This window comes from Myxine glutinosa, chromosome 1, assembly GCF_964187855.1.
Source record: "Myxine glutinosa chromosome 1, kmMyxGlut1.1, whole genome shotgun sequence".
NCBI classification, from domain to species: domain Eukaryota; kingdom Metazoa; phylum Chordata; class Myxini; order Myxiniformes; family Myxinidae; genus Myxine; species Myxine glutinosa.
In genome coordinates, this window is record NC_136261.1 from 148,384,641 (window position 1) to 148,405,897 (window position 21,257).

Here is a 21,257-nt window from a genome sequence, read left to right on the forward strand (position 1 = left end):
CAAATCCTCATAATCATCATCATAATCATAATCATAATAATAATCATACAACACAAATGCAAGTCATCAACGACACAGCCCCCAGCCACACCATAAAATGGGGTGCGTGAATTTTACATTTAAATAACTAAATAAAATGAATGAATGAACAAATAAATAAATAAATTATTGTAGAAAGGTAAAAAGTATATAAATAAACAAATCAGGGTGGTATGCCAGCAGCATGATAGATAAGTGTATATAAAGAACTAAAGGTGGTACATACAGGTCGTGGACAAAAAAAAAATTGGAAACACCAACAATGTCGCTTGGTAGGCTGTTGGGTTACCACATGCATCCAGGACTGCATGGATACAATGTGGCATGGAGTCAAGAAGGGCCTGGCACCGTTCTTCCACAAGCAAGTCCTTCAATTCACATCCGCTTGATGGAGGCCAAAACTGCATCTTCACGCCTCTTCAAACAGTACCACCAATGATCTATTGAGGCTTGAGGTCTGGCAATTGGGAAGGCCACCATGGGGCACTTGGGGCAGTCTTACGGCACACAGGTCATGCCAAAGCCTCAACTCATGTTACTGGGCTGTAATGCAGTGTGCATCTCTGCAGCACACAAAGTACTTCTCCCATGCAAACTGCTTGGACTGCACTGGCTCCAATTTCCAACAACTAGCCACTGCACAAACATAACTCCCAAAGTCGTACTCCCAGACCAGTTTGGCATTCTCCGCACACCCACCCCCCACTCTTAAAGAGGTGGGCAAAAGAATGCCTGTCCAACCAGATAGCCTTCTTATGAAATAAAATGACAATTAATGCGATGTAAAGGAAACTGGATAAATGTGACACAAATACTTGATGGTGGTTAGCACTCTCTCATCCACGTTTCATGTGCTAACCAAGCTGGGGCAAAGGTTACTCAAAGTGACGTTTCTGTATATAAATTCCATTTTTGGATACATGCGCATAACCTCCACCAGCATAAACGGTTTACGTTTTGTGTCCACTGATAGGCCAGATCTACATCTAGAACATTCGGCCTTGTCACACACCAAAGTCTAATCGGCTTGTTCTTGTCACCTCCTCAACACATCCACCAAATTTTCTCATAATCCGTCCACAACTTTTTGAAATGTCATGCCATATAGTATATCATTTTGGCCCCATCTTTCAATGGCGAAGAATCACTAAAATTAAAAAAAATCTTGCATCTGGATCAGGATCTTCACCAAAATCTAATCATTTCGTTCTTGTCACACACCCAACCTGTCCACCAAGTTTCGTCCAAATTCGACAATAACTGAGAAAGCCTGCTCCCAGAGAGGTAAACAAACAGACAGGGGTGAAAACATAACCTCCCTCCACCTTTGACTGCGATGGTAAAAACTAAAAATGGAATTAGTTTTGGCTATCCAGATGGGACCAACAACCAAAAGTTTGTGGTTGGGTTCATGGACCAATTTGACTTTGTGACGAATGGAGAAGAGTACCAACTTCTCTGAGTAACCAACCGGAAGAGGAATCAGATGACATCGGCTCCAGTTTTAACACTTGGCTAATCACCTTTCCATTTAGTCTTCATGGTGCAGTCATTCCACGACTGAACCCACCACCTCCACTTTGCATTAATTGTGGATATCCACAAGAATTAAAATATATATATATTGTTGCGGATCTCAGGGCCGGCCTTTTCCCCTTACCAAGGGGGGATTAGTCCCCTTGTCTTTGACTAGCCGACGGGACCCGGGATATATGACGTCCTTCCCGGACAGCGTTAAATAGTGTTTTCGGACTAAGAATTCGCTATTACCCAAGTACTAACGCTGACCGGAAACGAGGAAATAAGCCCCACCCGAATCACGGGTGTTGGTGGAAACGCCGAGCGGTAGCGAACCCGTGACCCGAGCCGTTATCAATGACTAAACCTGATCCAAGCGGTTTGTAATTGTGCCACGCTTACCCAATGGAAGAAATCACGGAAACGGTCGAATTTGGAAGAAAGGAATAACAAGGTTTATTTACACGTTGTACAATAAGAAGAAGAAGGCACAGTACAGTCCTTAATCACAGTCTTAACTTATCCCAAGACAAACGGGCCCGTCCACACTCAGACACACTCACACGGGGATTGCAGACGAACAGGTCGATGGTCCAGGGATGGCGTCAAGACAGCTCGCTCTCCGGTCCCCAACTCGCACCGCGAAGCATATGAAACAGACGGCAGCGGCCAGGAGCTCTCCGCGTGTCGTTTTCGCGCACGGGGTAATTACAGGGCAAACGGTAGGCTGGCTTTGGTGGTTACACTTGCGGCTGCGGCCGCGTAAGTAATCAGCTAATAGTTCAATAAATGCGAACAATGCGCTTCTCAATCAATGGCCTCGAAACTGTCATGTGCACGGCGGTCCTCTCAGTGCTCCAACAGGAGTGCTCCGGATCAGTTCTCTCCAACACAGTTCTCTGTAAGCGCCCCTCCCTTCTCAACTCCGTATGCATGCGAGTCCTTCTCATAAGTCCTGTTTAAGGGCTTTGTGTGAAGACTTATATAGCCTTGCCCAGCGAACCCTCTCGAATTTACTCGATGCGTCGTGCCACGCCCTATCAAGCCATGCCCTCTCAGCCCTGGTTGGCTGTTGCCATTACCGTCACAGCCTCTGACGCGCTGCTGGACGCGGCCACACCTCGACCCTTGCGCTCCTCCCTCTTTTCAGGCCTACCTCGACTAGTTTGAGCGAGCAAAAGGCAGCTAATGCTGCTGGCAGCCAAAGCACCACACGCGGAGGGATCAGCCAAAATGGGGCGCGGGATCGAGTTTGCCCATAGATGAAAATGAAAAGGACCTAAGCTCATTTCTTTACACAATGCAGATGTCACTAGGGAAATGGCCTACTCTTACACATACTATGACATCACTAATTCTCATGGGCCTACGTGTTGCTTGTGGACTAACTATGGGGGGCAAACCTTTAACCTTTAATGATGTTATATGTACAATCTCAAAACCTCAACACTGCCCCCCTCCATCGCCAGGCTCGTCCCCGAGCCGAACCCACACAAGTGAGCACGACCGATTTTGAGCAAGGGTCAGGACTACTTTTTAAATGACGTGTGAAACTTAGGTGTGGTTCCCCTCTACATTTAACCTAACACCCTGTGTGTGACAGTTTTACAACACTAAATATGTCCCACCTACTGGGTTGTGTACTAACTATCAGATTCACACTCACAGCTAACTGAATTACGGAAAGAATTCTCAAGCTACACATAAAGCCGGTGGGGAGCATGTTATTTACAAGACTAATCTAATTATTTACAGTTCTACAACCCAGGACCTGTTCTTTTGTGGGAGAGAATTTTTGGAAGGAGAGAAACACATAATGCAATGCACCAATACACCATTACAAGAAATGCACAAAAATGCACAATCATGCACAATCATCAAAAATGCACATTTCACAATAAATGCTGGCTGCTTGGCTGCGTCTTCCTGCTTCGTCTTCGGTGTGCCATAATAAAACTTAAGATCTTCCTTCCTGACACACCGGAATAAATAAAAATGCACAACCGTGTCCGTTTTTATTCATTAGCAGGGCCAATCTTAGATGGTCCGTCTGCGTGACATTTACGCCACTTAGAATCAGTGGTCCGCAGGGCAAGATAACGCTTGCAGCAATTGTCTGCCCCAGCAAAAGGTGCCAGGCCACAGAACGTGTGGTCCATTAGGTGTACTGGTGCAGCCAGAGGTAGCAGAGTGCAGCTGCACAGGTGTAGCAAGTGCAGCCGCACCGCTCAGGGATCCTGCACACTCCCCTCAACAAAAAATGGGTCCATGGGTGAGGAGGAAAGACAAAGCAGAGAGTCAGCGGAGGAAAGGGCGCAAAGGTACACACAATACAAGGCAATGCAACATGAGGGGCGCGGGGGAGCGAGCGGAGAAAGCTCGTCCCTAGCCGTTCATACCCCCCATGTCAGCCTACACTACCCTTGCCCTTCCCCGTATTTACAATTTACAAATTCGTCTCTACGTCTAGTCTCCCATATCCCCCTCTATGCCAAATTCGTCCTCCAATCCCTCCCAAGAAGGAAGAGATGGAATATCACACAATGTCACATTCACGTCATGATGCGTCTTTACCCATCCAAACATTTGCAAAATCTGGTGTGGAGTTCTGTCTCCTTGGTGAGTGGATGTGGATGGTGCGAAGAGATTTCTTATCCTAACTATACTCGAATAACATTTACTCATTTAAACTACCCGGGGTCATGCGCTGCCAATCGGCATCTTTAAACTATGTGGTTCTAACAACCAATTCCCATTGACCCTCCTGTGATGCCTTCCAAATTTGGGGTCTCACTCCCCCAATTTTTCCGACTGTGCCCTCGCACAATTTTGGGGCTGGGTCGTGTGGCTTCACTAGCAGGTCTACCTACCTGCGCTCCTCCGCCACTGGTCGCCACCCGAGCTTACCATGCTCCTTACAACTACCCTAAACTGGGGAAGGCCCCCCTGGCTCTCTCACCCCTCTGATGCCCTCTCTGGCATTGGGCTACCCGGGTCCTCTCCAAGGATCCTCGGGCCCCACTGAACACTAGTCTGACTCTAACTGGCTCCCAGAGCCTACCTGCGGCCTCACCTGGCCGACAGACTACCAGTGGCGGAGTGCCCGAATAATCATACTCACCAACAGGCCCACACGCCCAGCCATTTCCACAGACTCACGCACCCATCCAATCACTTCATGCTACTCCCTGCACCACAGATGTCAATATCCAAACAATTTACCTGAACCCTCTACCTAACTTTAAACTACCCTCCCCTGGTATTTGTGAAGGGGTCCATCTTCCCCCATCCACTCCTTCGCACCATGCACTCCACACCACTCATTCCGCACCATTTACTCCACACCAAGTATTCTCACCATTTATCCACTTGCACCCCCATGCAAGTCAATCACTCAACACACTTACACTTGGCTTCAATACACCATTCATACATCACCTCGGGTCATCCCCGACCAATGCCTCATTTGCGCAAGTTCATCCACAAAAATTTCATTCAATTCCTCATTTGCTCACGCTCACCACAAATATTCTCAATCTCAAGCTCATACACACAGCATCATCTAACTAACTACTTCCCTCTAAAACTCATGCTCCCCTGTCTTCCCTTACACGAAGCACTCGCTCGTCATTATCATCCATCTAATCTGACTACGTCCCCGCTACCTGTACAAAAGTCACGACTTAAATCTCGTCCCTATTGTCATCTCAAGATCCCTAACAATATCCGAGCCGGCCCTCAGCTAGTTTTCACTGCCATCCCCATAAACTAAAGCTCAAGTGCCCCCCCCCCCCCCAAAAGTGAGGGTAACATTCCCCACACTATGACCCCCCAGTCCTCTCGCACTACGAGCCCCCATCATTGGAGGTACTGGGTCCAGCCTCGGCCTCTAAAGCCGAGGCGATCCATGAGGATTGAGGGCGCCTGCTCGCCGGTGTAGGGTCTTACCCGGTCGGCGTGGATGATCCGAGGGAGGGCTTGTGGCCCCATTTCGGTCTTAATGACCACGTCACAGATTTGCGCCAGGACGACCCCCGGGCCTTGCCAGGGTGAGGTGAGTTTGGGACACCTGCCCTTCCGCCTCCGGGGGAAGAACCAAATCTTCATCCCCGGAGTGTACCGACTCCCCAGGCTCCGGTGGTCGTACCTGCGCTTCATCTTGGCCCCCGCCAGATGGAGCTGGCGGCGTGCGAAGGCATGACCTCTCTCCATGCCTTCCTCCAGGTGACGTGCATAGCCCTCCCCGGCGGTCTATCAGTGGTCTCTGGCACGGGACCGCATAGCAAGTCGGCGGGAGCCCGCAACTCCCGCCCATACATAAGCAACGCTGGACTGCATGCGGTGGCCCCGTGCTGGCTAGTTCGGTAGGCCATTAACAAATACGGGAGATGTTCGTCCCAGTCGTCCTGACGGGTGGTGGTAAACAATGGCAATGGTTGAACCAGGGTTCGGTTAAATCTTTCCACCATCCCGTCAGATTGAGGTCTTAAGGGCGTTGTCCTTGTTTTCCTAATTGACATGAGTCTGCACACATCTTTTAATAATTGGCTTTCAAAATTTCGACCCTGGTCAGTGTGCAGCTCCTCCGGAATCCCATGCCGACATACAAATCCTTCCACGAAGGCCTGTGCCACCACCCCGGCTTCTTGGTTGGGGAGGGCATAGGCCTCCGGCCACTTGGTGAAATAGTCCATTACAATGAGGATGTACTTGTTACCTTGGCGGGTGCGTGGTAGTGGTCCTAGAATATCCATAGCCACCCACTCAAGGGGGGTCCCTACCTGGTGTAACTGAAGGGAGGCCCTCATCCTCCATGCTGGTCCCTTTTTAGCAGTACAGGCGTCGCATCTCCGACACCAGTCCTGTATATTGTGCCCCATATTTACCAAATAGAACCTCGGCGGACCCGAGATATTGTCTTTGTCCTGCCCAAATGGCCGCCGGGGCGGGTACCATGCACCTGCTGTAATATTGTGTTCTTAAATTTGTCTGGGACTATCACCAGCCAGGAAGTTCTCTCAAAGGGAATCTCTACCCATTTGTGGTACAAGATGTTCCCTTTCAATTCCAAGGTTTGCCACTGAGCCCAATAGGCCTTTGTTGGCGCCCCGAGGGGGGTGACCTCTTCCCCATGAGGTCTTCTTCCCAATCGAACCCATTTGTACACCGGTCCCAGTACGGGATCCTCCCGCTGGGCCGCGCTCCAAGCCAAAGTTCCAAATTCTTCATCTGCAGTCAGTGGCAAAAGTGGCCCTCTCACACGGGTTGCACGGACTACGAGGCGAGGGGTGGAGTCTGCCAATTGCTCCCTCACCTCGTGTCTCGCACAAAATTTACAGTTTTCCCCCAAACAAGGATGTCGAGAGAGTGCATCGGCATTCCCATGGGCCTTCCCGGCCCGATGGGTCACACTGAAATCGTACTGCTGCAACTTTTCCAACCACCTTGCAATTTGGCCCTCAGGTTCCTTGAACCGGAGGAGCCATTGCAAGGAGGAATGGTCAGTTCGAACCAAAAATTTCCGCCCGTACAAGTACGGTTGGAAATGGCTCATGGCAGCCAGCATAGCCAATAACTCTTTACAAGTGACGCAATAATTTCGCTCGGGCCTACCCATGGCCCGACTATAATACGCGATCACTCTCTCCACGCCCCCCTGTGTCTGGGACAAAACTGCGCCCAATCCTTCCTGGCTTGCATCCGTGTCCAGGGTAAATGTCCCGTCACTAGTGGGGTAAGCTAGAATGGGTGCGGTGGTTAAACACCCCTTCAATGCTAGGAAGGCCTCCTGGCACTCCCTTGTCCAATTAAATCTCGTCCCCTTCTCCGTAAGCCGGTGAAGGGGCCGGGTCAACTCTGCAAATTTTTGCCACAAAGCGCCGGTAGTCGGAGCAGAGTCTCAAAAATCCCCGCACCTCCTTGATGGTACGTGGTGCGGGCCACTCCTCTACCGCTGTAATTTTGCCTGGGTCTGTTTTTACCCCCTCGTGACCGATGACGTGACCTAGATAGGCCACCTCTCTAGCAAACAAAGTGCACTTACTCGGGCTCAGCTTTAGCTCTGCCTGTCTGAGGCACCCAAACACCTGGTCCAAATTAGCTATGGCTTGGGGGAATGTTTTAGCATGTACTAGGACGTCATCCAGGTACACCAGGCATGACTGCCATGGCTTGCCGCCCAGTACATGATCCATCAATCGTTCAAAGGTGGCGGGGGCGTTACACAAACCAAATGGCATCACAGCGAACTGATACAGCCCCTTACCTGTGGAAAATGCCGTTTTCTCCTTCCCTGCCCTATCCATCTCCACCTGCCAATACCCACTCTTGAGGTCCAAGGTTGAGAAGCAATTTGAGCCCGCAACGGCATCGAGAGTGTCGTCAATTCTTGGCAGGGGATATGAGTCTGAGTGTCACGTTGTTCCGTTGGCGATATTCCACGCAGAAACGCGTGGTCCCATCTTTCTTTTTGACCAACACAACAGGTGACATCCAAGGACTTCGCGAGGGCTCGATGATACCTGCATCGAGCATTTTTTCTACCTGCTCGTCAGCTTCCTCCCTCTTGCTCCAAGGGAGCCGTCGGGCGGGCTGACGAATAGGCCGGGCCTCACCGGTGTGGATCTGATGTTTCACCAGGCCCGTACGTCCAATATCCTCGGAGGACAAGGAGAAGATGTCCAAATGGGACTCAATTAATTTGTGTAAGGCCTCCCTCTGGGTCTCCTCCAACTCTACGCTACTTCGATTTACCATCTCACAAATGGAATCGGGCCAATTCCTACTATTTCCTAGGGACTCCCTCCGGGGCCGGCTCGGCTGGATGTTCTCGCCCCTCACTGCCGCGACTTCATTAACTGGGGTGCAGCCGGCTATCTTCGTGCCCCGTCCTATAGTGCGTAGTTCCGTACTAATATTAATTACTCGGACGGCCACCACCGGCCCGTCCGTTTTTACGAGGGTGCGGCCCACGACTAAACCCAGGATGGACTGCGCTGCCACCGGTTCGACCAGGCCGCAGGACTCATGCCATGTTGGGCGAGCTAGCCATCGGGCCGGCACGATTGCTTCGGCCCTTGGGGGAATGGTCACGGCCTCAGAAGCCTCCAGCTCGGTCCTCTCGGCTGTGCTCACCCCTCCCAATGGCAGCTCATCTACTCCCACTTGCAAGGTCCCCCGGCACAAATCGATTTTACAACCGCTGGCATTCAACAAATCCAACCCGATTAGGCATGGGTCGCACACCTCCGCCACCCAAACTTCTATCTCCCTCTTTACCGACCCCAACTTGAGGGTTACAAAACCACGCCCTATGATAGGGGCCGTTACCCCGGTAGCCAGCTGCAAACTATGATTTTCCAGACGCTGGATTTTATCCCAGCTGTCTGCACTCGAATTAAGGATCACAGGGCTAATGATCATGGCGCTAGCTCCTGTGTCCACTACGGCGTCTACCCCCACGCCGGCAATTTTGCACCGAATTGTTAAACTACCAATACCAATTTGGCCACAATAGATGACCTGTCGCGTCAATGAGGGCTCTTCTCCATCCCCTACTACCGAAAACGGCCCTGCATGCTCGGCACATATTAGTTTCCTGGGCCCTGGCTGGGGGGTGTCTGGGGTCGGCTAGTCCGACCCGTACCAGGCGGAGTTGATGGTCCCGGCTGCCGGTGTCCGTCCCGGCGCGGGGCTCGACACTTCCACGCACGGTGACCCAGCCAGCTACAATTAAAGCACCTCACCTGGTAAGGTGCTTGCCTCCAGAATTCCAAATTACCCCCCCTGTCAGTCCTAATTGGGGCATTTGTCCGTGGCCTACCGTGTGCCACCTCCGGAGCCGCCTGCCATGGTCCAGATCCCGCCAGGCGCTGGTCCACCAGCCTTCGGACCATGCTTTCCAGGTCAGGGCCCCTTTCGGGGGCGGACCCTCTCAGGGGGCCACCACCAGCCACAGGCCCTACCTGTCACACCGCCACTGCGTGGTGCTCGCTTCCCCGGGCCAGGGGCCTCGCTGCTTCCCAACGGGCCGCAGCGTCGGCCGCCTGGCTCAAGGTCCGCGGGCGCCACATGGCGAGATGTTGCCGCAGCTCGGGGTCCGGGAAAGCCTGGATGAAATGGTCCAGCGCCAGGCTTTCCTGGGAGGTCGCTGCCATGTCTGCGTGTGCGATTCCCACTGCGTGGCGAATATCATAGACAAACTCCCCGATAGTCTCCTGGGGCTTCCGTTTTCGCACCGCGAGCTGAGCTTTAACAAGCTCGCTCTGCTGTTCTACGCCGAATCGGTTAATTAGGGCCGAGCGGAGCTCTGGCAGGGTGATAGCACCCGGTGGTAAGGCCGTCAGAACCTCCGCCGCCGCGCCGCGCAATGCCCCCACAAGGTGTATCCCACCTTCGTCCGGGTTCCAACCGTTCCCCCTACACACGTGATCGAATTGCGCCAGGTACGCCCTCAAATTACTCTTGCCGTCATACGGCGCGAGTGGAACCTTATGGCCGCCCAAAGGCCGGACCCCGTGCGTCGCTCCCTGTGGAATTAACGCGGGGCCGGACCGTTCGGGCCCCCACAGTATACTACTCCCCGGGGGCTCGCATGTGTCCCCCGTCCCTCTAAAGACTACCCGTCGGTGTCGATGCTTGGGTCGCCTCGTCGCAACCCGCTACCCATTCCATACACGCACACCCCGGCTCACCAAAACCTCTCACACCCCCCATGGTCGGACATCCCTGCGCACACTCTCTCTCCACGCACTCCGGACCAGTCGCACACCTTACTATCGGCCTCTCACGAACGCCCGGGTCTATGCCAACTCCCAAGCTCGTCGAACCTCCCCTCACACCATATACATTTCCGACATTATCGCCACTCACCTCGGCGCTTCTTCCTCTTCGCTTCTCCTCCGCCACCTGCAAACTCTTTATTTGGTTAGCGAGCACGTCATCACGATGTGAACACAGACCTTGTACCAATTCCATCACCTCCTCCTTTATTTCATTTTTAGTCTCCCTCCGTCTCTTTTTAATTTCACTCACCCCTTCTTCTACCTCCTCCAATTTTTGTTTCACCTCCTCTATTTCCCGGTGCGCCCCCACAATTTCTTCTTCTAAGGCCACCTTGGTCGTCTCTATACGAGTCCTAACTTCTCGTTCCCTTGCCCCCAACGTCTCTACCACGTCATCTAACCTCTTCGTCAGCCCCTCGTGTACCATCTGACATTCTTTCTTCGTCGCTGTTAATTCTTTCTTTATTTCTTTTTGGGCTGATTTCAGTCCCCCTATCACGGCGGTGTTCATACCCACTTGCTCCCTTAATTCCTTCTGTCCCACCATCAGCTTTTCTACTTCCCGCGTCAACTCCTCTATACCCCCATGTAACCTAGCCGTACTCTTTCTCACCTCCTTCTCCACGCGCTCCTCGCACTGCTCGCACTGCTTTACCTCGTCGCGTACCAATGCGACCTCTTCGCTCAACCCGCGCCTTATGTCCTCTCCCATTTCTTCTATTTTCCTCTTAGATGCCACCCTCATTTTTTCCAATTCATTCTTTTGGGCGTCCATTTTGCTTTCCAGTCCGTTATTTACCTCTTCTAATTGATCCCCCATCTGTTTTATTTCCTGGGCGGATTTGTCCCCCATTTCCTTCAATTGGCCCCCCATTTTGTTTTCCAAATTATTTAACCCGTCTTTCATTTCTCCACCCATTTTGTTTTCCAACCCTTTTATTTCCCGGGTGGATTTATCACTTTGGGTGTCCAATTTGCCATTTATTTTATTTATTTCATTCTGTTGGGTGCCCATCATTTCTTTCGTTTCCCGGGTTTCGTTTTTTATTTCCTTTATTTGAGCTAGGAATAGTTGCATGTACCTCGGCATCGCAGGCTCGGCTTCCGCCGCTGCGTGCGAGCCACCGCCATTTTCTACCCCTGCTACCTCTACTGCTCCACCTCCATTTCTCCCAATTATTCCCGGGGGTCCTGGGTTATTACCTTTTCTCCCTCATCTATCTCATTTACCCCCACCGGCATCCGACCGTCTTGGTTATCCATGGCGCGATTTTAATTTGGATTGTAATGATTACATTTCGGCCGCTCGTAATTTTGAGTGCGTCAAGCGCACTTCGGGTCCAATCCCACTCCTGACACCAAATGTTGCGGATCTCAGCGCCGGCCTTTTCCCCTTACCAAGAGGGGATTAGTCCCCTTGTCTTTGACTGCCGACGGGACCTGGGACCTATGACGTCCTTCCCGGACAGCGCGAAGTAGGGTCGTAGGACTAATCACTAATACCTAATTACTCGCGCTGCCCAGAAACGAGGAAATAAGCCCCGCCCGAATCACGCGTGTTGGTGGATACGCCGAGTGGTAGCGAACCCGTGACCCGAGCCGTTATCAATGACTAAACCCGATCCAAGCGGTTCGTAATCGTGCCACGCTTACCCAATGGAAGAAATCACGGAAACGGTCGAATTTGGAAGAAAGGAATAACAAGGTTTATTTACACTTTGTACAATAAGAAGAAGAAGAAGATAGTGCAGTCCTTAATCACAGTCTTAACTTATCCCAAGACAAACGGGCCCGTCCACACTCAGACACACTCACACGGGGATTGCAGACGAACAGGTCGATGGTCCAGGGATGGCGTCCAGGCAGCTCGCTCTCCGGTCCCCAAATCACCGCGAAGCAGATGAAACAGACGGCAGCGGCCAGGAGCTCTCCGCGTGTCATTTTCGCGCACGGGGTAACTACAGGGCAACTACAGGGCAAACGGTAGGCTGGCTTTGGCGGTTACACTTGCGGCTGCGGCCACGTACGTAATCAGCGAATAGTTCAATAAATGCGAACAATGCACTTCTCAATCAATGGCATCAAAACTGTCATGTGCACGCTGGTCCTCTCAGTGCTCCAACACGAGTGCTCCGGATCAGTTCTCTCCAACACAGATCTCTGTAAGCGCCTCTCCCTTCTCAACTCCGAATGCATGCGAGTCCTTCTCATAAGTCCTGTTCAAGGGCTTTGTGTGAAGACTTATATAGCCTTGCCCAGCGAACCCTCTCGAACTTACTCGATACGTCGTGCCACGCCCTATCAAGCCATGCCCTCTCAGCCCTGGTTGGCTGCTGCCCTTACCGCCACCGCCTCTGACGTGCTGCTTGACGCGGCCACACCTCGACCCTCGCGCTCCTCCCTCTTTTCAGGACTACCTCGTGGTTACCCGACGAGTTTGAGCGAGCAAAAGGCAGCTAATGCTGCTGGCAGGCAAAGCACCACACACACGGAGGGATCAGCCAAAATGGGGCGCGGGATCGAGTTTGCCCATAGATGAAAATGAAAAGGACCTAAGCTCATTTCTTTACACAACGCAGATGTCACTCGGGAAATGGCCTACTCTTACACATACTATGACATAACTAATTCTAATGGGCCTACGTGTTGCTTGTGGATTAACTATGGGGTGCAAACCGTTAACCTTTAATGATGTTATATGTACAATCTCCAAACCTCAACAATATACATATATATATATATATATTTTTTCAACAAACAGCAGCCAACACAGGATATCAACTCACCTTCTTGCACATACTGTAAATTATCTCAAGGTTGCGAGGATTGGACAGCAGTGTATCGGTATCCACAGTGACGTAATTGTGTAACAGAGGCATGAGATCTGTGGGACAGGTGTGGATGGAAATTTCATGACAAGACCTGGGGATCGCACCACAAGGACTTGAACAATGCGTCATTATCACAAAGAGGGTCACAAAATATCAATACTCAAAGAACTAACATACATTAGAACCATTACAAATTATTTCATAAAATATAAGACATGTCTGCTTAAGAAAATAAACACCAAATTATCTGCTGCCTGGGCTGACAGGATGGCCTAAAGAGGGACACGCACCCACCTCTGAGTCATCCTACCTGGGTTTGAATCTCGGCCCAGGAACAAACTGTCATCCTGATGTCTCACAGGCAAGGCAAAGCATCAGTGTATTTGCCGTTTAACCAAGATGGGCGTTTAACTGGGCATCCTATCTGCCAGCATTAGTTGCTAGATGTTAAAGATCCCACGTTGTCCTCAAAAGATAGGTGAGCTATTGCCAGCCAGCACAATGAACAAATTCCAAATTCCTTCCCTAACCTCCAGAAGACATTGCATCAGCAGTATAGCTGCAATCTCAGCCAATGAAGCTACTCACAACCATGTGCTGCATACGAAATAAGAAGTTTGCTGCCTCAACATGCCAATGACTATTTTTCGGATTTTCAGTCGATACTTTTCCCCCCGGAAATACGGGCCTCGATTTGTACTCAGAATCTACTTATCTATGGTTTAAGACATTGAATTGCATAATAATAAATATATATATATATATTATAAGTGTGAGATTTTTTTTGAAGTAAATTGTAAAATTGTTAATTTAAACCACACTCCAAAATTGTTGCCCAGATCATTTGCCAATTGGGTGAGTGATTAAACATTAATCCACTCCATAATGCATGCAAATGTTGAGTTGGATTTTGGAGACTGCGTGAAGCTGGAAGGTGTGAAAACATTTTGTTACCTAGGAGACATGCTGAATGGAGAAGGTGGATCAGACTCGGCAACGGTTGCGAGAGTGAGATGTGCATCGAAGAAGTTTCGGGAACTGAGTGGCATGCTGATGAGGAGGCGAGTGTCGTTGAAGCTGAAGGGAAAGGTGTATGCTGCATGTGTGAGAAGTGTTATGATTTATGGGAGCGAGACATGGGTCATGAACGTAGAGCAGCAACGAAGGCTGGAAAGGGTGGAAATGTGAATGGTTCGGTGGATGTGCAGAGTATCGTTGAGAGAGAAAAGACAAATGATGAATTGCAAAAGATGATGGGAATAGAGCCTGTGATGGATGCTGTGAAGAGAAACAGGTTGAGATGGTTTGATCATGTGTTGAGGAAGGATAAAAGTGACTGGTTGAGAAGAGTGATGGAAATGAATGTAGAAAGAAGTAGAGGATGGGGAAGACCAAGAAAGACTTGGCTTAAGGTGGTGGAAGAAGAAATGCAGGCAAGGGGGTTAACAAGGGGAGATGTAGAAAATAGGGCGAAATGGAGAAGATCGTTATGGGGCACGCAAGGCTAACCCCCGCTCTAGCAGGGAAAATGACCCTGGAAGTAATTACTATAGGCAGAGATGCCTTATGCCAGTGTCAGGAAGTAATGCCTCCATTGTTCTGACTGCCAGTTTTGCGAACTACCATAGGACTCGGTAGAGCGCATACTTCCACCAGGATCAACAGTTTACGTTTTGTATCTCACTGATAGGCTGGATCTGTATTCAGACATTAACCAAAATCTATTTGGCTTGTTTTTGTCACATAACCAACTCATCCACCAAGTTTTGACATAATAAATCACATCAGCTTTGTTCGGATCATGATGAAGCAGATACGAGAGTAGCCCTGCATCCAGCTATGAAGTACCGACACGGTTGTCGCCATCAAATTACTGTCTAACCTGCACAAGATCTATGGAAGAGTTCATTTTCATACCAGTCATGGAAAAACGGTTAGGACAGTAGATTTTAAAAAATGTTTTATTAATATTTTTTTGGGTATACAAAGTCAAGGCTCGTGTAAGTGCTAACACATTAAACACAAAAACAAACGGACACATAAAACATATAATAAAGGGAGCGGGAGACGAGAGGGGGAGAGAGAGGGAAGCACACAAACAACAACAGTGGAGAACAGGGATGTTGGTAGATCTGTGGAAGTGAGGGGGCTGGGGCAGGGGAGGGGTACATGGTATAGATTTGAATTCGGTCTTCTGTTGCCTTGGCGAAGATTTATGCACATCCCTCATTGGTGTGCAAGTGTTCACGGGATGTGCCTCGACCAGCTGTTTCAGAGCCAAAGGAAAAAAAAAGTCCCTAGATATGGCCCAGGCATCATCATGTCACCGCAATACATTCAGTGAATTTGGACGTCTGCGTCCGTTGCTTCAATCTTCCTGAACGTCTGCGTCCGTTGCTTGAATAGTTGTTTGTGAACTGTATGGACAGAAATGTTTATCTGTTGATGAAGTTTCATCTTCATCAGATGAATGTTTATCATCTTTTTGTGCAGGAGAAAATGAGAATCACTCTCTGCCTCCGATGAGCGATGCTTTGTAGCAGCATTGCCTCATATCAAATGATCAAAGTGCAATCCACAGGCATGCCCTTAAGCAGTATATACATGGCCCAAGTCCAGCAAACCATGGTTGGAGACGATCTGAGCATTGTATGGATAACCAAGGATCCTCCACCTGAGGAACTGCTTACTCTTGTCCACTGCAAATGTTCAGGCAGTCATTGCATCTTGAAGTGTTGTTCTTGCAGAGCGAACAATGTCATATGTACTGCTCTGTGTGGTTGTTCTGATTGTTCCAACATCGACTCATCAAATCAAGATGGAGCCAGCGATTCTGAGTGCAAATTATATTTTTCTACATTTATGCATGTTAATTCATCTGTATATTACACGTTAAATTGTTCGTTACGTGGGATATAAAAAGGAAGAGTAAACCACAAAAATAATTTGTATGATTGAATAATCATTGCTATGGTGCTATACTTATAATTGTGATTCGTCTCGGATATATACCAAGCTTGCGAATTTCAACCAGATCTTAGCCACTCAAAATTTTAAGACATCTTGCGCAATCTGTCATTATATCAAGTGTCTGAATATTGCTTTGAAATGTATATTTTCACCCACTTTTCATAAGTAGGGCATATTGTGAAGTATATTCGAAATATCATTGTGAATGACAGATGAATATCAAGGTATAAGTTATTCCATTAAACCGTTGGATGCGAAAAATGAGGATGACAGAGAACGTATCGACTTGACAAACTCACTTGATTATAAAGTTTATAAAAGTTGGAAAACAGTATAGAAACTTTTGTCTGGTAATCATCATTTGGGCAACACACACGATCATGGTCAAACCCTTTATCTGGATCATGGTCATAAGTGATAGAACATTAAAATGGACACACAAGTTGACATTGATGATTATTAGAATACCTGCAAAATTTTCAAATCCATTTTGTTGAAAAACATCATAGATGACAGGCAGAAGTTGCCACATGTGTGATGAAACCACTTGGCAGGTTAGACTGTATGCCAGAGATAAGATCTCCTCATAGAATTCTAGGAAAAGGCAGAGCAGGCTTCAAATCAAAATCAGACAAAATAAACTATGCATGTATTTTTATGCCTCTGCAGCCAAAGGCCAGAAGCATTACGTTTTTGAGTTGTCCATCATCTGGCTGTCAATGCATGTATCTGTCCGTCATCGGTTTTTTGTAACGATAACTTGTGAACTACTGAAGGGATTTCAAACAAACTTGGCACAAGTATGAACTGCAATATAAATAACCAATGAAATTTTTGGTTCTACAGATGAAAGATGTGCCCTTTGGAAAAATCATCTTGCAGACGATAACTCAAGTTAGAAGCATTTGATGTTTTCTCTATTCTACTTATCTATTTTCTCCCTCATGTGACCTTTAAATAAAATCAAACATAATAGTGGGTTGACATCTAACGTGGGCAGAGACTTATCCATCGATGCAAATTGCGACAAATTGTATATTTCAGTTTTTGCTTCGACTTGACAGTTATTGTTGTAGCTAACTCGTCAATTCACCAATGCAGGTGCAAAAACAGAGTCAGAGTTGTCCTTTAGATATTTAGGTGAAGTTGTTCTACAGTTATTGAATAAGGTGTTTCATGCATCTATTCCAGTTTGCACTCTTTTCTCCAAATTGTCATATAGGCACAAATAGTTCATAAATGTCAAATTATTATTGCCAAATTTTACCACATTAAAATAAAAGGTTATCCACATGACTATAATATTGTATCACCATTGCAAACTACACAGCCTGTGGTTATAGCACTGCAGCAAATGTTTAGAGACAAATAAACAAATGCTGAACATCACCAAATGACAGAGAAAAAAAGCCTTGTGGAATCAGTGATTGCAGGCAAGACTGTCACCATGAAGTTGCAAGCATTTTTTTTTTGTCATGCCATGTGTTTCAAAATACATATAAAGATAACTTTCAAAAATACAAGGACAGCCAGTCCCCTGAAGGTCCAACATTTCACATAATATTCACACATACAAGTGAGCAAAAACAGCATGATGAGAATGACAAACAGACCATTGTGAAAGTAGTTTCAGGTGGAAATAGAAAGCAGAATAAAAGTAATTATACCGACAGCATGCTGTTGAAGTACTGTGCAAATTACTTGAAGGCAGATGCCTTCTAGTTGTTGTGTGATCTGCAGCCATAAAGAAAACAAAAATAGGTCATACACCTCAATCACACAAAATTTACTCAACACGATACATATTTGGCTGACCCAAATGGTTACAATAAGCAAGAGACTTTCATGACATTATCATCCTAAGTCAGAACCATGCTTTGAATTCACACAACTTCAAGTGGATCTCAAAATGTGCATGATTAAACACATGAACAAATTTGTGAGAGGTCAGAAAGATTTGCTCCACCATGAAGGTCTTGTAGTCCGGCAGCTAAGCTAAATATAGCATAACAATTGTGCATTTTGTGAGGAAAGCACCAAATTTGGCACACTAGTAGACTGTCATATTATGAAAAGATCTGGATATTGGGCCATCTCAGATTCAGATATTTGATTTTTGCAAGATTTGCAGATTTTGCAGATTTGCAAGCTGAGATCGCAACGCCAGGGACGGCCGACTCCTTCCTGCGAGCTGCCCACGTCACCCGCACAAGAGCTCATCAAATCACTGCAGTGGCACTGCACATCCTGCAACACCGTGCGTATGAACGCCACTGTATGACATATGCTGATGATGCAGAAGACCTGCCCGAGTTCGAAGACTGGTGTCACCAGAGAGGAGAAGACATTCCCATCTTTCAGTACTGGGCAACTGTGCTGGAACTAGAGATGTTGGTACTGTTCTACGTGCGTTCTCTGTGGCAGGCTTCATTCACGATGTACCTTGATGCCCTGACGGAACTGGTCCCACGGTTCCATGACTTAGACCACACACACTATGCCAGGTGGGTCCCTGTTCACCTGAGGGACATGGTTGCACTCCCAATGAAGCACCCAGATGTAGCCAGAGAATTCAGGGCTGGCAACTTCACTGTACAGAAGACGAAGAAGGTGTTCTCTTCGATCCCAATCGAATCGAAATCTTGCAAAAATCAAATCTCTGAATCTGAGATGGCCCAATATCCAGATCTTTTCTTAATATGATAGTCTACTAGTGTGCCACATTTGGTGCTTTCCTCACAAAATGCACAATTGTTATGCTAAGTTGCCCCACTATTGTGACAGTAATACTTCAGCATCGATGTTTAGCATTTTCTCTGAAGTTGGTATCACATTTCTGCAGCAGCATCTGTTTATTAATGCCACTGGATTAAAGGTTGTGCGTTTGACTGAGAAACATCTTGAAAAGTGTTAAATCTTTTCACTTACCCTCATACGAGAAACTAGATAGCAAATCTATGGCCTGACATGTACTTGTGATTTATTTATCAAATTGCTTTTTCACAATTGGGTATAAATTTCCATTAAGGTTTATAGTTATGCCAAGCCAAGTTCAGTGACCAGTGTTCAAAGACATTTTTGGACACATTTTGAAAACAACCCGCACCAGGAAGGCCATCTACGACTGTTACAAACAGTTCGATGGTACAGGTTGTCTCTGCAAGAGAAACAGCACCAGGCATTCCAGGCAACCTCAGACTTCAGATGAGACGGTGCAGCGAATTTGGGAAACATTCCAACATTGTCTAAAAAAGTCAACCAACAGAGCAAGTTGTGAGCTACAGATTCCATAAACGAGTTTGGCATGTACTGCAGAAGCGCCTAATCATGAAACCTTACACATTGGAGTTAGGGAAAGCCCTGAAGGCCAGTGACAAAGTCATTCGTTACAATTTCTGCTGTGAAACGCAAGAGAGACTGGAGGATGAAGGGTTTTTGCAGAAAGGCTAATTTTCTCCGATGAAGCAACTTTCCACCAAATGGAAAGGTCAACCGCCACAATATCCGTGTGTGTGGCTGTCAAAATCCACTTGTCAAAGAACATGAATGCACTTCACCTCAAGTTAATGTTTTTTGTACCATTTCCAAGTGTGGGAAGAACTGGACTATCAAATTGACATGTGCTGCATCACACGTGGAAGTCATATCGAGAGCTTGTAAGGTGTGAAAATAACTGTTGAATGTCTCCCTTCAGTCTATAAAGCACATCACAATATGTTCAATAGTACTTGTAAAATAAATTTTTGAAAGTGTATACTTCTTTTTGAATAACCCTATATATAATGCACACACCCCTACCCCATCTTCAAAAACAACTTTCCAACTTACTAGTCAGTTCTCAAAGTTGTACTCCTCAATTTCACACTGACCAACTGAAAGCATATATTGTACCATGAGAGGGGAAAAAGCTGTTTGACATATGAGGGTTGCCCAAAAAGTTTTGCAACACTTTCTATACTTCAGTCAAAACCAACAGGAAATGTCTGCAACTTATTCTGTGATTAATTTTGAATGTCCCAATTACTACTGCAGCTTCGTGGAACAGTACGTTTTCTAGCGCATGCACAGGGGGTCATCAAAATGGCGCTTTGTGGTGATGAGCGTTTTAAACAACGGCCTGTTATTTAATTTATTGGCGGAGAAGGAATTGGTAATGAACATTCACATGCAATTTAAAAAATGTATGCGGAGTCAATGCTGTTGATAAAAGCACTGTTAGTCATTGGGCTTCACGAATTGCAGGTTCTGAGAAAGGCCAGAAGGTTTGGGAGTGATGACGGGGTGCTTGAAGAAGTGATCAGAAGTGGTTGCGAATGCAGGATTCAGACTGGTACAAGAAGGGGATACATGCTCTTGTTTCCCGCTGGCGCAAGGCTGTTGAAGTTGACGGAGATTATGTTGAACAAGAGAAAAATGACCACAGTGTGGTCACCAGAATCATGAGGATATCCGTTGCAATATGCGCTACCAAATTCGACCAGTCATTAAATTATGCGCATGCACTAGCGTCTTTTTGTCTTTCAGTTCTGGTCTTGTCCTTTGTTTTGTGACACAACATGCTTCATCAACCGATTACATATAATGTATGGACGTGAATGTTATTTATGTTAATGTTAATTCATTAATGCTATTTATTAATGTTAATTCTGGGTGGCAGACGGATAATTTGAAACGGGCTTGGTCAGTAGGGGATTTGAAAGTGGGTGTGGTTCTGTGAAAACAGTGGTGTGGTTCTGTGGTTCTGTTTGGTGTGGTGTGGTGAAAGTGATTTGAAAGTAAAAAAGTTCTGTGAAACGAGATTGATATGAAAACATTCATGTTGTCTTGTTGCTAAATTTATTCTGGTTTCTTCAAACAAATCGCGATTTTAGTCCGCGATGTTCTTACCTCATACCAACGCACGTCCGAGTGTATGCGCATGCGCTATTCAAAAAGGCACCCCAACAACAAGAACAACAATACGGTCCTCTCATAGAGCTGCTCGTCGCAGCTAAAAACGAGGAGTGTAATAAATACATCTAGTTATCCTATAATAAATTACAAGCTATAAAAAAATTGTGTTGCAAAACTTTTTGGTCAACCCTCGTATAATACATACTGCAAAGTAGAACATTTG

At 47.3% G+C, this 21,257-nt stretch overlaps 1 protein-coding gene across 3 annotated transcripts in view; it reads right to left on the minus strand.

The window, feature by feature from the left end:
* Positions 1–21,257, minus strand: part of LOC137429608 (importin-7) — a 154,222-nt gene that overhangs the window by 54,819 nt on the left and 78,146 nt on the right. For all 3 annotated transcript variants that reach the window (XM_078777984.1, XM_078777982.1, XM_078777985.1), the window contains 3 exons: positions 17,809–17,875; positions 16,610–16,735; positions 13,127–13,224 (listed from right to left, as the gene is read on the minus strand). In XM_078777984.1, the coding sequence (XP_078634110.1) occupies positions 13,127–13,224; positions 16,610–16,735; positions 17,809–17,875 (291 nt within the window). The remainder of the gene's footprint in view (positions 1–13,126; positions 13,225–16,609; positions 16,736–17,808; positions 17,876–21,257) is intronic.